The sequence below is a fragment of the Oncorhynchus kisutch genome, linkage group LG2 (assembly GCF_002021735.2).
Source record: "Oncorhynchus kisutch isolate 150728-3 linkage group LG2, Okis_V2, whole genome shotgun sequence".
Lineage (NCBI taxonomy): Eukaryota > Metazoa > Chordata > Actinopteri > Salmoniformes > Salmonidae > Oncorhynchus > Oncorhynchus kisutch.
Window position 1 is genome coordinate 40,345,610 of NC_034175.2, and position 16,047 is coordinate 40,361,656.

A 16,047-nucleotide genomic window follows, 5' to 3' on the forward strand; every position below is an offset into this window, starting at 1 on the left:
AGACTATGAGGAGTGTCTGTTTTCCGAAACGAGTTGAATTAGCCTGAACCGTCGACGCCGTTACACAAGGCACCGCACAGCTATCTAGGCAAAACATGTTCACAGAACGGCCCCGCAATCTGCCTTTGTTATTCCACGTGCTATATAAACCACATCCTATCTCCTGTAAACTTCCTGAAACCATGGCGTGGCTGCATCCAATATGGCACCCAGTCTGTGACAGAGATGTCCTGTCAGCAACGGAACAAGTCAGTAGAAGCTGTTCTAATCAGGTGTCTTTATCAGGGTGTCTCTCCGTGAGGTGTTGGCTATGTCTAGTCATGACATTTCTTCACTGTGGTGACTTATGACATCATCAGACTTCCGGCAAAGAAAAAGGGTAGTCCTTGTCTGCGTGCAACCGAACAAAGGTATCATGCTGTACTGGGTACAGACAGTGTTAGGTGGACTCTCTTATACCTGTCTGTCAATAGAAATACCATAAACACTGGCATAGTACCCGTAACACGGGCCCCATTAAGGAAAAGCAGGACAGGTCTGTTTGGTTGCACACAAGCATGGAATTTACCTTTTTCTTTTCTGGAAGTTCACTATGTGTCATTTTTATCATCTGGAACGATCGCACTCCACGCATAGTGCATTTGGAAAGTATTTAAACCCCTTGACATTTTCCACATTTTGCTACGTTATAGCCTTATTCTAAAATGGATAAAATATAAATAAATTCCCCTCATCACACAATAACACATAATGATAAAGTGAAAATATATTTTTTGTGCAAATTTATAGAAAATATAAAACAGAAACACCATATTTACATAAGTATTCAGACACTTTGCTATGAGACTCGAAATTGAGATCAGGTGCATGCTGTTTCTATTGATTATCCTTGAGTTGTTTCTACAACTTGATTGAAGTCCACCTATGGTATATTATAATTGATTGGACACGGTTTGGAAAGGTACACACCTGTCTATATAAGGTCCCACAAGCCATGAGGTCAAAGGAATTGTCCGCAGAGCTCCGAGACAGGGTTGTGTCGAGGCACAGATCTGGGGAATGGTACCAAAACATGTATGCAGCATTGAAGGTCCCCGTGAACACAATGGCCTTCATCATTCTTAAAAATGGAATAAGTTTGGAACCACCAAGACTCTTCGTAGAGCTGGCCGCCTGGCCAAACTGAGCAATCGAGGGAGAAAGGCTTTGGTCAGGGAAGTTACAAAGAACCTGATGGTAAATATGACAGAGCTCCAGAGTTTCTCTGTAGAGATGGGAGAACCTTCCAGAAGGACAACCATATTTGCAGCTCTCCAATCAGGGCTTTATGGTTGAGTGGCCAGGCGGAAGCCACTCCTCAGTAAAAGGCACATGACACCCCGCTTGGAGTTTGCCAAAAGGTACCTAAAGGACTCTCAGACCATAAGAAACAAGATTCTCTGGTCTGATGAAACCAAGATTGAACTCTTTGGCCTGAATGCTAAGTGTCACGTCTGGAGAAAACCTGGCACCATCCCAACGGTGAAGCATGGTGGTGGCAGCATCAGGCTGTGGGGATGTTTTTCAGTGTCAGGGACTGGTAGAGTAGTCAGGATCAAGGGAAAGATGAACGGAGCAAAGTACAGAGAGATCCTTGATGGAAAACCTGCTCCAGAGCACTCAGGACCTCAGACTGGGGCGAAGGTTCACCTTCCAACAGGACAATGACCCTAAGCACACAGCCAAGACAATGCAAGAGTGGCTATGGGACAAGTCTCTGGGACAAGCTCTTGAGTGGCCCAGCCAAAGCCCAGACTTGAACCTGATCAAACATCTCGAGAGACACCTGAAAATAGCTGTGCAGCGACGCTCCCCATCCAACCTGAAAGAGCTTGAGAGAATCTGCAGAGAAGAATGAGAGAAACTCCCCAAATACAGGTGTGCCAAGCTTGTTGCGTCATACACAAGAAGAATCAAGGCTGTAATCGCTGCCAAAGGTGCTTCAACAAAGTACTGAGTAAAGGGTCTGAATACTTATGTAAATGTGATCTCAGTGTTTTATATTTTATAAATGTGCAAACATTTCTAAAAACCTGTTTTTGCTTTGTCATTATGGGGTACTGTGTGTAGATTGATGAGGGAAAACAACTATTTAATCCATTTTAGAATAAGGCTGTAATGTAACAAAATGTGGAAAAATGTCAAGCGGCCTGAATACTTTCCAAATGCACTGTATCCGAAGAGTTTTCAATTCTCTCAGTGCGGTTCACAATCTGCAAGCCAGCTTCCATTTGCTGAACGAGCAAAACGCGAAACCCCTAAAAGGATTCAAAAACAACAACTAGAGCACCAATAACCCAGACATTGGATACAAAGACGAAAACATCCTCTTCGTTAACTTGCAGGGCAACAATTAAAAGGAGAGAGGCATCCCATCCACACTGACAACCCTCCCCTAAGAGTAATCTTCAAAGAAACTTGCAGTAATGCTTCAGACGAAAGGGGAATTGTGGCTAATTTGGTCTTCAAGACTCCAGCGGCGTTACAATCTACCCTCAACGAGAATCTAGGTTAAGAAGGGAGAAAAATCTGACTCCTATATTATGACGCATTGTTGACAGAAGTGTTGAAAATGAAATGGAAACGAAACCCATGACATTTGTAACACTTAATAACAAGCATGTTACATAATTCACAGTTATGAATTCAATGTTTATGAATGGGAGCCTACTGTGCAGAGGCAGTGACTACCATAATGCAGTCCAGCTCAGATCCCCTGACGGCATCTCCAAATCGCTATTATTCATCCTCTGATCCAGAAAATAACCTACTTTTGACACAGCTTCATCCTCATCCTCTTCTATGAAGACAGCACAATGACACAATAGCATACAATGGCAGTTAATGCCAGTGCAGCCCGGAGATACACTATATGACCAAAAGTCTGTGGACACCTGCTCGTCGAACATCTCATTCCAAAATAATGGGCATTAATATAGAGTTGGTTCTCCCTTTGCTACTATAACAGCTTCCACTCTTCTGGGAAGGCTTTCCACTAGATGTTGGAACATTGCTGGGGGGACTCGCTTTCATTCAGCCACAAGAGCATTAGTGAGATCGGGCACTGATGTTGGGCGATTAGGCCAGGCTCGCAGTCGGCGTTTCGTATTCGAAAGGGTTGAGGTCAGGGATCTGTGCAAGCCAGTCAAGTTCATCCACACCGATCCTAACAAACCATTTCTGTATGGACCTCGCTTTGTGCACGTGCGCATTGTCATACTGAAACAGGAAAGGGCCTTCCCTAAACTGTTGCCACAAAGGTGAAAGTACAGATTCTAGAATGTCAGTATGCTGTAGTGTTAAGATATTCCTTCACTGGAACCATGAAAAACAGACCCAGACCATAATTCCTCTTCCAGAAAACTGTACAGTTGGCACTATGCATTGGGTCAGGTAGCGTTCTCCTGGCATCTACCAAACCCAGATTTGTCCGTCGGACTGCCATATGGTGAAGTGTGATTCATCCCTCCAAAGAACGCATTTCCACTGCTCCAGAGTCCAACGGTGGCGAGCTTTACACCACTCCAGCCGACGCTTGGCATTGCGCATGGTGATCTGAGGCTTGTGTGTGGCTGCTCGGCCATGGAAACCCATTTCATGAAGCTCCTGAGGAACAGTTATTGTGCTGACGTTGCTTCCAGGGGCAGTCTGGAACTCTGTAGTCGAGTGTTGTAACCGAGGACAGACGATCCTTACACACTACATTACCTCAGCACTAGGCGGTCCTGTTCTGTGAGCGTGTGTGGCCTTCGCGGCTGAGCCGTTGTTGCGCCTATACATTTACACCCCATAAATGGCAGCTCTAGCAATGCAGAAATCCGACGAACTGACTTGCAAAATGCATCACACGGGGATGATTTCCGTATCTTAAAAGTTCCATATCTTGAAAACTTGGTCGCCGACAAGCAAAACATTTTGAGACTACGTCAACAATAGACTTATGAAACAAATACCAAAAGTTATTTTTTTGGGGGGTGGAGTTTTCCTTTAAATCTCGAAAACGTAGGCAAAAAAGTAAACATTGGCACGGCAATGCAATATTAATCAAAAGTGGTTCTCTAATAGTGGTCAGCCAGCTACAGTTTGTGAAGTCCGATACAAGCATTGTCTCACAAACGTTTGTCACAAACATACCTCAAAAAGCTACATAACATCCCTGACTGATGTACAGATAAAAGCACTGCTCATCAACAACCTTTTAGTGAGAAGCTCAGGTGTGAGAAAGCTTGCGCGCATCAGAACGCGCTCTCCACCCCTAACTCTGGACTTCTGGCGGGAGCCCAAAAACACACACACAATCCGTAGTCTCAGTCAGCAGTAAGGTACGCACCTGTCACTTTGTAACAGCAGCAGCAACACTTAGCTAGAATCCAACCACAACAGGAACGACAATGTCTCCCACTTTTCATCCTGGGCAGCTAGAAGAAGCTCATGGCTCCGGAAGACAATTAAGAGGGAGAAGAAGAAGAAAAAGACAGATCCAAAATGCACCCTGACTGCAGCTCAGACAACCAGCCACTAGCTGCTCCAAGTTCAGCCTGCTCCACTCCACTGAGGGGAGGGACGGACGGGGAAGGAGGAGGGTATGGGGAGGGGCACCCTACACTCACTGCCTCTGATTCACAGAGAGCAGCGTGGGTTACAGAGAATCGACTCATGTTACAAGTCGGCTTGACAAAAAGGCAGCACTAAGTAGTACTAGCCCCGTCTATGGTGCTGGCAAACAAAAATACAAAACTCTGATTGTTTATGTACTCAAGCTGCCGTCGGCACAGACTGTATCGGCCTACCAGTAGTTCCACAAGGCTGCATGGGTGGGAATGGCTGTGAAATGTCATGTGCGGGCACATTCCTTACAAGCTGATATGAGTGGCAAAGTCACTGATTAGTCTACCGAGGAAAGCCAGCCAGGCTTCAGTAGGTCCATTGCCATGTTTACATCCTTTCCCACTATGCCCTCTATATCCGTCCCTCAAGTTACACTTCTGAACCAGCAAAGTTCTGTGAGAAGGACCGTGTGTGTGTATCATACTTCATAGGGTAAATAAGGACAGGTTGTGTCGAATACGGCCACAGTGCACCTTGGAGCTGTACTAAGAACTAGGACACTGCAGGTAAGGAGCGGTGTGATTGTTATGGAGCGTATCTGGGCTATGTGGCGTTCTGGCTGGTGTCTCTGTTGGGGATACAGAGAGACGTGGCAGTGCTTCAGGGCAGGAACGGACTAATCCCCCACACAACCAGAGGGAGGACAGGCAGGCCAAGGGTGTTTCAAGAGGACGAGACGGAGCAGGGACTAGAGAGAGTCACAATGCGCACCTCTGTCTAGATTGACGAGGGTAAGAACAAGAGACAGGACAAAGGCTGTCGAGACAAAGGAAGATCTGTTCTGACAGCGTAGAGTATCTTTAGAGTTGTCATCAATAGATCTTCTCCATCTATGACCGGAAACGCTGAACATTCCATCAGGTTTATCTACGCTTCACGTGTTTAGGAGGATGAGGAAGTGATCGGCCAGGTGACGGGAAAATTGTAGCTCCCCTTTTCAATTGATTTGATACGGATAAAACCACAACATTTTGTAAGTAATTATTTCTTAATGAACCTCTATATACGATGTGTAATATGCAGGTGTAATCGTACCATGACATTACCGGGATATGATACATTGGATGTTTTAATGCCATGTCCGCATTCATTTCCTCCTATGATGCCTTACTGTCAATGGTGTGGTGAAACTGGAGTATAAACACCATTTCCATATTGTATAACTGGCACCATACTGCAGCTCTTAGATTTGCATGCTGCCATAGAAAAACAAGCCCAGCTCTTATCTGAGGAAAGTCAGCCGTATGCAGTGGATCGGCAAATGAGGTGGTCCCTGGACAAAGGAGAGTTACTGTGTGTCTAATTGAACAGATCACGGGAGACCAACCAACCATACAGTACATACACAGAGACATGACGCCTCACGTTTGGGTGGCATTCATTTAACTAGCCTTTCCACTAACTCCAACCAACTCCAAATCTACAAAATTCAGGATTAAACAGGTTATTTTTGCCATTAATAATATGAAGAGTATGCAGGGTATATTGAGTTACAGGTAAACTGCCAAAATAAAGGAAACACGAGTAAACGAGGGATACAAAGTATGCTGAAAGAAGGTGCTTCTACACAGGTATGGTTTCCGAGTAAATCACGCAATTAACATTGTATCATACTTAGGCTAAAAAAATGCAGTTACCTGTTACCCCCTGCAACTCCTCCAAGTCAAGGTAAGCCTTCGGTTTTACAAATGTATTGCCACAGGGGCCCGCCGGTGTAACGGCTAAACTGCTTACTGTACACCGTACTGCATGATTGTACACATGGATTGGATTGTCCGATTACTAACACGCTAGTTCTAGTTTGTTGACTAACGTTTATATGGCGACCATGATGTAGCGGTTAGCGGTTATGGTATGAAGGTTTGGCTTGGGGAGGTTTTTGCCCCTGGTCACAGGCAGCTGTTGTGCTGTGCACTGAAGGCAACAAGTGAAGGGAAAAGGTGAGAGGAGGAGAGCGCGTAGTTGCGAGATGAAATTATACAACAAGCAAAGTGGTGATGCTTTATGTAGCTGCTATCAAAGTGAACTGTGCGGGTATATTCATTCCGCCGATTCTGTTGCAAAACGTTTATTAAACAGAAGAAAACAATGAAACTGAGGGAGCTACCTGAAATTTTCCAATAGAAACCTATTTTGTTGTTTGGACTAATGATTACGTCCCAGATCAGCTAGAGTTTGCGTTATACGCCCACCCATCCACCCTCCTTGCGTTTTTGCCTTAAAAGTAACCTTCCGTCTTATGCAACCATACCAAATGTAACATATCATACTAATTTGAGTGTCCTGGATTTAAGTTGACTATGTTACGTCTGGTCTATGAGACCAGGCTGAGCTAAATGCAGGCAAGAGTGTGCAAGGCGGATTTTGAATGTGTCACCGTCTGTCACCTTGATTACTCCAATTTGTCTCTTGACCTGTGCACCTACTTTTTAAACTTTGTTTTTTTGTAGGCTAGGTTGTAGCAACCTCATGACAAATTTGAGAATCAGATTAGTAGCCTAGATCGATATTACATTGAGCTGGTTAAATGGAGTATGAATGACAGTCATCCAATATGCTGGATAGACATAAGGTCATAGACATAAGAGAAAATGTCAGTATGTCACGGTCACATGGGCAACAGGCCAAAGCATATTGTATTGTAAATGTGAGAGCGTTTCAGAGGAAATGAAAGAGAACATGTATGACTGTGGGGAAAAACAATGTATTTTATCTACGAGGCCACAAGTATGACAAGTTCCTTAAAAAAGTTCATTCCACATGGAGCAAGCGCTGAAATGTTACTTAGATTATATTAAATACATATTGAGGTCTATTGTTTCAGGTTTCACAAAAAAGGCAACGCTTTTGCAGACATACCCATCAGACCTCCGGGCTCTGGCAAAATGTAGTGCACTATGTCGGGAATGAGGTGCCATTTGGGACACAACCCTGAAATACTGTGGCTGGACACCATCTAGAAAAAGCTCAGCCGAACCTCCCATTCATTTTTGAAACAAAGAGTCTTTTTAAAAAACTGTGGTGGTGGGAGGAAGTGGGATTTACAGGTCACTGTAACTAGGGAAAAGGTTTTATCAATAAGTTATATTACTTCGTTTCTAAGGTGTCCAAGTTTCAGCATGTAATAAACTGGGGACGGTGGGGGCTGATCCAGAGATAGCGAAGTGGTTCAAATCAAGGTTAGCTACTGAGCAGTGGAAATACTAACAAGTTTCCAGTACATTGACAGTACATGCTGTTAATCTTAAGTGTGGTCTAACGCAAGAAAAGGGCTGTAATTTATTAACATACAAATGTGTACTGTTTGAAAAATCAGATACATACAGGTTAGTCATTTTGAAAAACCTAACAGTTCTCTGCTAACTTTATCATCTCAAGCATTGGGGTATTGCTGTGCTCCTCAACCAACAAAAACTCATATGAACCCTTTTCCAAATAAAGGATGCCTTTTCTCAATCATCCTGCTTTCCCCCTTTAGTTCTAAGGAGGCACAGGAAGCGAGGGTGTCCACAGTGTCTCAGAATAGGAACATTCTAGAAGGGATGTTTTCGTTCCTAATACACAAAACAAAGGAAATCAGGGCAAGGAGACAAAGGAAGCTCCTATGGACAATAACAAGAGGTCAGTCCCAATAGCCAGTCATTTCACAACATGGATTCCTAAAAAACACACAGGCTCTGTTTACAAAATGTCAACAAAAAGCGGAATATCAACATTTGTGCAACGAACTAAACGATAAGAAAATCATGGCGGTCAACCACCGTGCTCCTTCGCTAAATTAAAATGGATTTTTAAAACGCAGATGTGTTTTTTTGTTGTTGTATTGGACTCGTTCAAAATAAGTGTCAAACACTATTATTCACTAGAAGGATTGATTGCAAAAGAAAGTGGTAGCTCTCCAAATTGTAATGATAAGTGGGACTAAATAATACGGCGAGAGGGATGGGCCTGATTTCATAGGAAGGAAAGGTGCTCCTGAACGCCAAACGTGCTCCTGATGTGACGATTCAAAATATTGCCGTTTTTTTTTTGTTTGTGGACTTGTATTTATGGTAGTTGTTCTATTTTTTTTGTATGTAATTCCAGTTTACGTCTTTTTGTAGTTTGTTAGGGTAATAGCTTGCTTGGTATATTTTCGGGGGTATTTTATTCATGTCCACCACACAGAAGTAGTGGGCTGAAGAGGGTGGGTTGTTCTGGAGGAGGTGTGGCAAGTAGCGTGGGGGGAAAATGAATATTAAGCTCCCACGCCCCTATCGTGGGATGGATTATTTGTAACGTCTGTCAATGGTATTACATCCCCCCACCCCGCAAAATAAATAGATAAATAAATAGGTTTCCTTGGTGTGTACACTACCAGTCAAAAGTTCTAGAATACCTGCTCATTCAAGGATATTTCTACATTGTAGAATAATAGTGACGACATCAAAACTATGAAATAACACATATGGAATCAGTAGTAACCAAAAAAAAAAAGTGTTAAACAAATATATCAAAATATATTTTATATTTGAGATTCTTCAAATAGCCACCAATTGCATTGATTACAGCTTTGCACAAACTTGGCATTCTCTGAACCAGCTTCATGAGGTAGTCACCTGGAATGCATTTAAATTAACAGGTGTGCCTTCTTAAAAAGTTAATTTGTGCAATTTCTTTCCTTCGTAATGCATGAGCCAATCAGTTGTGTTGTAACAAGGTAGGAGGGATACAGAAGATAGCCCTATTTGGCAAAAGACCAAGTCCATTTTATGGCAAGAACAGCTCAAATAAGTAAAAAGAAACTACAGTCCATCATGACTTTAAGACATCAAGATCAGTCAATATGGAAAATATTAAGAACTTTGAAAGTTTCAAGTGCAATCGCAAAACCCATCAAGCACTATGATGAAACTGACTCTCATAAGGACCGCCACAGGAATGGAATAACCAGAGGATAAGTTCATTAGAGTTACCAGCCTCAGAAATTGCATCCCAAATAAATGCTTCACAGAGTTCAAGTAACACATCAACATCAACCGTTCAGAGGAGACTGCGTGAATCAGGCCTTCATGGTCAAATTGCTGCAAAGAATCCACTTCTAAAGGACACCAGTAAGAAGAGGAGCCTTGCTTGGGCAAAGAAACACGGACAATGGACATTAGACCGGTGGAAATGTATCCTATGGTCTGGAGTCCAAATTGGAGATTTTTGGTTCCAACCGCTGGGTCTTTGGAAGATGCGGAGTAGGTGAAAGGATTCTCTCTGCATGTGTGGTTCCCACCGTGAAGCATAGAGGAGGAGCTGTGATGGTGCTTTGCTGCTGACACTTGTCTGATTTATTTAGAATTCAGGGCACACTTAACCAGCATGGCGACAATGATTGACTTGTAATGTAACTCCAAGTCAATCACACTTCTGTGAAATCAGGTACATTGTGGCATTTCTTTGGGGGGCCGCACCTGGCATTTCTTTGGGGGGCCGCACAGCCTTCCATGTGCTTGTCAGAGTTAGCCTGACTGCCATTAGGTAACGAGATGAGATCATCAGACCCCTTGTGAGACCATATGCTGGTGCGGTTGGCCCTGGGTTCCTCCTAATGCAAGACAATGCTAGACCTCATGTGGCTGGAGTGTGTCAGCAGTTCCTGCAAGAGGAAGGCATTGATGCTATGGACTGGCCCGCCCGTTCCCCAGACCTGAATCCAATTGAGCACATCTGGGACATCATGTCTCGCTCCCATCCACCAACGCCACGTTGCACCACAGACTGTCCAGGAGTTGGCGGATGCTTTAGTCCAGGTCTGGGAGAAGATCCCTCAGGAGACCATTCGCCACCTCATCAGGAGCATGCCCAGGCGTTGTAGGGAGGTCATACAGGCACGTGGAGGCCACACACACACTACTGAGCCTCATTTTGACTTATTTTAAGGACATTACATCAAAGTTGGATCAGCCTGTAGTGTGGTTTTCCACTTTAATTTTGAGTGTGACTCCAAATCCAGACCTCCAAGGGTTGATACATTTGATTGTGTTCATTGTTGTGTTAATGGTTAATGTGATAGATAGACTTCTGTATGCTCTTCTATTCAACTCTAAAGTTTAATTAGAACATATATTTATATTTGAGTAATTTCAGCAATTCATTCTACAGAGTTAATTCAATTCAGTAAAACGTTTAATGAGAGGAGTATCTGTCAACACCACCTTTCAAGAATAAATACAAATGCACAAAGAGAAACATCTTAAAAGTAAATTATTTACTCTCCTGTACCTTTTAAATGGTTCAGGATGTGTTCCATCTAGATTACAATTCCCTAATACAAAACATTTTACAATGGCAGAGATAGCCTCATTAAAGTCCTAACTGAAGAGCTTTTACATTTGTCAAGGAAAACAGGGAGGCAGTACATCACGGAGTGTCAGCAGCATGAGCTGAAAACCCTCTCTGAAGTGGAGAAGGATGTTGTACTGAGGTAAAAATGTCAAGTGCTCGTCAGAGGCTAAATGTTCCCCAAGCTGTCAAATATCCAACCAACCTGGCTCTAATCCTAGTGACAACCAACACCTCCCTCTACAGGTAGCACCAGGAGATATTGGATGGTCTAAACAAATGCTTCCAAGTACTTAAAATCATGCAATGCCCGTAGCAGGTGAAACAATGATGAAACGATGATGAAATATTTGCTGCAGGTACAGTACCATTCAAAAGTTTGGACACACCTACTCTTTCAAGGGTTTTTCTTTATTTTTACTATTTTCTACATTGTAGAATAATAGTTAAGCCAAACAACTATTGAACAACACATATGGAATCATGTAGTAACCAAAGAAGTGTTAAACAAATCAAAACCTATTTTATATTTTTAGATTCTTAGCCTTGATGACAGCTTTGCACACTCTTGGCATTCTCTCAACCAGCTTCATGAGGAATGCTTTTCCAACAGTCTTGAAGGAGTTCCCACATATGCTGAGCACTTGTTAACTGCTTTTCCTTCTCTCTGCGGTCCATCTCATCCCAAAACAACTCGATTGGGTTGAGGTCGGGTGATTGTGGAGGCCAGGTCATCTGATGCAGCACTCAATCACTCTCCTTCTTGGTCAAAATAGCCCTTACACAACCTGGAGGTGTGTTGGGTCATTGTCCGGCTGAAAAACAAATGATAGTGGGACTAAGCGCAAACCAGATGGGATGGCATATCGCTGCAGAATGCTGTGGTAGCCATGCTGGTTAAGTGTGCCTTGAATTCGAAATAAATAAATAAATCCCAGACAATGTCACCAGCAAAGCACCCCCACACCATCTCCTCCATGCTTCACGGTGGGAAACACACGTGGAGATCATCCATTCACCTCCTCTGCGTCTCACAAAGACAGAGGTTGGAACCAAACATCTCAAATTTGGACTCCTCAGACCAAAGTACAGATTTCCACCGGTCTAATGTCCATTGCTCGTGTTTCTTGGCCCAAGCAAGTCTCTTCTTCTTATTGGTGTCCTTTAGTAGTGGTTTCTTTGCAGCAATTCACTATGAAGGCCTGATTCACGCAGTCTCCTCTGAACAGTTGAAGTTGCGATGTGTCTGTTACTAAGGTGCAGTTAACTCTAATGAACTTATCCTCTGTAGCCGAGGTAACTCTGGGTCTTCATTTCCTGTGGCGGTCCTCATGAGTGACAGTTTCAGCTTAGTGCTTGATGGTTTTGCGACTATTCTTGACATTTTCCAGATTAAGACATGAAGGTCAGTCAAAGTAACGATGGACTGTCATTTCTCTTTGCTTATTTGAGCTGTTCTTGCCATAATATGGACTTCGTATTTTACCAATTAGGGCTATCTTGTGTATACCATGCCTACCTTGTTACAACACAACTGATTGGCTCAAATGCATTAAGGAAGAAATTCCACAAATTAACAAGGCACACCTGTTAATTGAAATGCATTCCAGGTGACTACCTCATGAAGCTGGTTGAGAGAACACCAAAAGTGTGCAAAGCTGTCATTGCGGCCAAGGGTGGCTACTTTGAAGATTCTCAAATATAAAATATATTTAGCTTTGTTTAACACTTTTTTGGGGGTTACTACATGATTCCATATGAGTTATTTCCTAGTTTTGATGTCTTCACTATTACTCTACAATGTAGAAAATGGTACAAATAAAGACAAATCCTGGAATGAGTTGGTGTGTCCAAACCTTTGACTGGTATTGTATATTAATATCAAATCAAATTTATTTATATAGCCCTTCTTACATCAGCTGATATCTCAAAGTGCTGTACAGAAACCCAGCCTAAAACCCCAAACAGTAAGCAATGCAGGTGTAGAAGCATGGTGGCTAGGAAAAACTCCCTAGAAAAGGCCAAAACCTAGGAAGAAACCTAGAGAGGAACCAGGCTATGTGGGGTGGCCAGTCCTCTCCTGGCTGTGCCGGGTGGAGATTATAACAGAACATGGCCAAGATGTTCAAATGTTCATAAATGACCAGCATGGTCAAATAATAATAATCACAGGCAGAACAGTTGAAATCTTTCCACATCTTTGACATTGAATGAGAGATAGGAAGTGCAGTATCTCACTACCATGCTGCCAAATAAAACAGTACAATGTTTTCAAAAACAAGGAGGACTAAGAATCTTCTCAGATTTTGATATACTGAACACGTCAACATAATAAAGGCATTGGCCATGTCCAAACTGCATACTGTGTACTATCGTACTACATACTATTGAGAACGTACTCTTGAGCACAATAGGCAAGAAATATCAGCATACTAAGCTCCTCTATACTGAGAACGCATCATCTAATGCACAGTAGATGATGCGTTGATTCACGCCATTGGTTCATTCTGGTACAGCGCGTCACCTTATCTAATTATCAGCTGTTGTCAGACACACGTGAGTATGGAAAGACGATTCTCTTCCTCAGTGTGCAGCGAATTCTACTAGATAAAAAGCCAAAATGAACATGACATCCTGGCATTTAAAGCATACTACATGTTCAGAAGTTCACACACACTATAAAACGTTCTATTTTCGCGTACCCAAAATGCCTAACATTTCGAACAGAAGTACGAGTATTCAGACACGGCCATTGTAATTACAGGAACGGTGCAGGGTCCTTATTGGTTTTGTTGGCCAATTAACCCATTAGCCAAAGAGCACCTTCAATCTATAAAGATCTACTGACATATCCTTGGAGCACTTTCCTTACTTTTTTCCCCCAACAGTAAATGGTTTGAGGTCCTTACCTTTCCCTGTGGGGAAGAAGCACTCCATCTCCACACTGCTGCGGGAGTGAGAGACACAGAGGGCCGAGCTGGGCACCAGGCCCTCCTGAGGGGGGCTACGGTCGGTGGTCCGCACCAGACACCAGCCGGGGCGGTCACTGGGCCTCTCCAGTAGCTCTACCGTCTGACCCGTCTGAAGGCTAAGCTCGCTGGAACAACCTGCTGTGAAGTCCTGCAGCACCACTGTCAACTCACAGCCTCCAGAGAGCTGTGAGACAGGAAGAGACCGAGAGAACAGTGAGTTAAGGTCTTAAAAGGTATTTTTTTTATTTTTTAATCGAGTCTCATTATCACAGCAGAGAAAAGGAAGGTAAGTGCACAGCTCAGGTTCTAGGTTAAGCCATGTGGGGTTGTGAGATGTATTCAGATATTAGTTAAGTGGAGTGACATGCACACATCCATAAAAACACTTATCCCAGTTGCGGGATTACAGCGGATTATATAGAACAATGAACAACAACAATAAAAATGTTCAGACATCAAACCAGGGGACAAACTATCAGGGGATAAATGGATTAAAGACACCCTATTCCCTTTTTACTGCACAGGGCTCTGGTCAAAAGTAGTGCACTAAATAGGGAATAGGGTGCCATTTGGGGGATAAATGGATTAAAGACACCCTATTCCCTTTTTACTGCACAGGGCTCTGGTCAAAAGTAGTGCACTAAATAGGGAATAGGGTGCCATTTGGGCTGCCCACCCATGCCTTCCATGGAACAGAACATGGTTAAAGTCAGTGTAAGTGTGTGCCCCGTCATGAAATGCTATTGGATACAAGTGAAACAGGTGTGTACTTCATATAGTTTATGACTGACTGACAGGGTCAGACTCCACTGCTTTTATCATTCATAGGCACCGGGGTCAAAGTTTGAATCACACCACAGTATATTACACGAGCACCAACTACAATTAATACACCTCTATATAAATCAGTAGGACATTTAAAACATTGCTTCATATCAAAGACTGGTGTGTATCCAGGTGTTAAATTGGTTAAAACTCAACAGTTACTCTATACAACATACATCCAATATCTGTTCAACACAGTTGACCTAATCTCAGCAACCCAGAACCAAAAATGTCATTTTAACAGCCTGTTCACAAGAGATTACAGGTGACCTTATAATTAACCCATTATCAGTATCTGAGATCAGCTTAGTTTCTGGAGAGAGAAGAGTCATGTCATAATATTTACACCCACTAAATGATTACACTCAAAGATTTTATTATTTGAAGTGAGGTAATAAACGAACCCTTGGCCTATAGATCATGGTCATCTGGTGTTTATATGCATGCGTTCCAAATGGCACCCTATTCCCTACATAGGCCTAGTTGATGAGAAAGCCCTATGGGGCCTGGTCAAAAGTAGTGGACTATAGGGAATAGGGTGCCATTTGTGACGTAGCCCTACGTATTATATCTCTACCTGGGGAAACGGTCGTAGCCTACACCAGTTTGATAAACGAGAGTCAAAAATGACTGCAGTCTCCCAGTTATGAGGATATCACTAGTCTCCAACAAATTATGAATGTTCTCTGGCTGAGGAAAATACTCTGGTTTCACAATTATCATCTAGCTAGCAATCCATTTGAAGTCAGTAAACCTCCCTTTCCCCTTGGGAAATGAAAAATAGTATCAATCCTCGGGCTGTCACTCCGAGTCCACCCAAAACTTCCTCATATGCTCCGAGGTTCTACTCTGGTTAACCAGACATGAGTCCCAAATGACACCCCATTCCCTATTTAGTGCACCACTTTTGACCGGGCCCGTAGGGAAGAATAGGGTGCCATTTGGGACGATTGAAGGAGAGTCCTTAAATTCAGCCAGCTGCACAGTCAGATGGGAGTGTGACAGGGTTCGAAGAGAGCAGGTACGAGCACACATTCTGTTACAACTTGAGTAGCAGTCTAAGAGGAAGTGTATTCAAACCTATGTGTATTTGCCGTGATAAGAACTCCTGAATTAGGGTTGCAAAATTCCTGGTCCATTTCCCAAAATTCCCAAGTTTTCCAGAAATCCTGGTTGGAAGATTCCCGGAATCATTAGGGAATAAGCTGGAAATCTGCTTGTAAGCAGGAAATCAACCAAGAGTTCTGTTTACGTTACCAGACGTTTGCAACCCTAGCCTGAAATAACCCAG

General features: G+C 43.1%; 1 protein-coding gene across 4 annotated transcripts in view; it reads right to left on the minus strand.

The window, feature by feature from the left end:
* The window catches only part of LOC109865868 (kalirin), a 260,858-nt gene that overhangs the window by 29,531 nt on the left and 215,280 nt on the right, over window positions 1–16,047 (minus strand). For 2 of the 4 annotated variants that reach the window (XM_031794240.1, XM_020454357.2), the window contains exon 34: window positions 13,869–14,115. In XM_031794240.1, coding sequence (XP_031650100.1) covers window positions 13,869–14,115 — 247 coding nt within the window. Of the gene's footprint in view, window positions 1–4,369; window positions 4,576–13,868; window positions 14,116–16,047 lie in introns of those variants that run through there. The other 2 variants (XM_031794248.1, XM_031794244.1) reach the window with 1 other exon arrangement.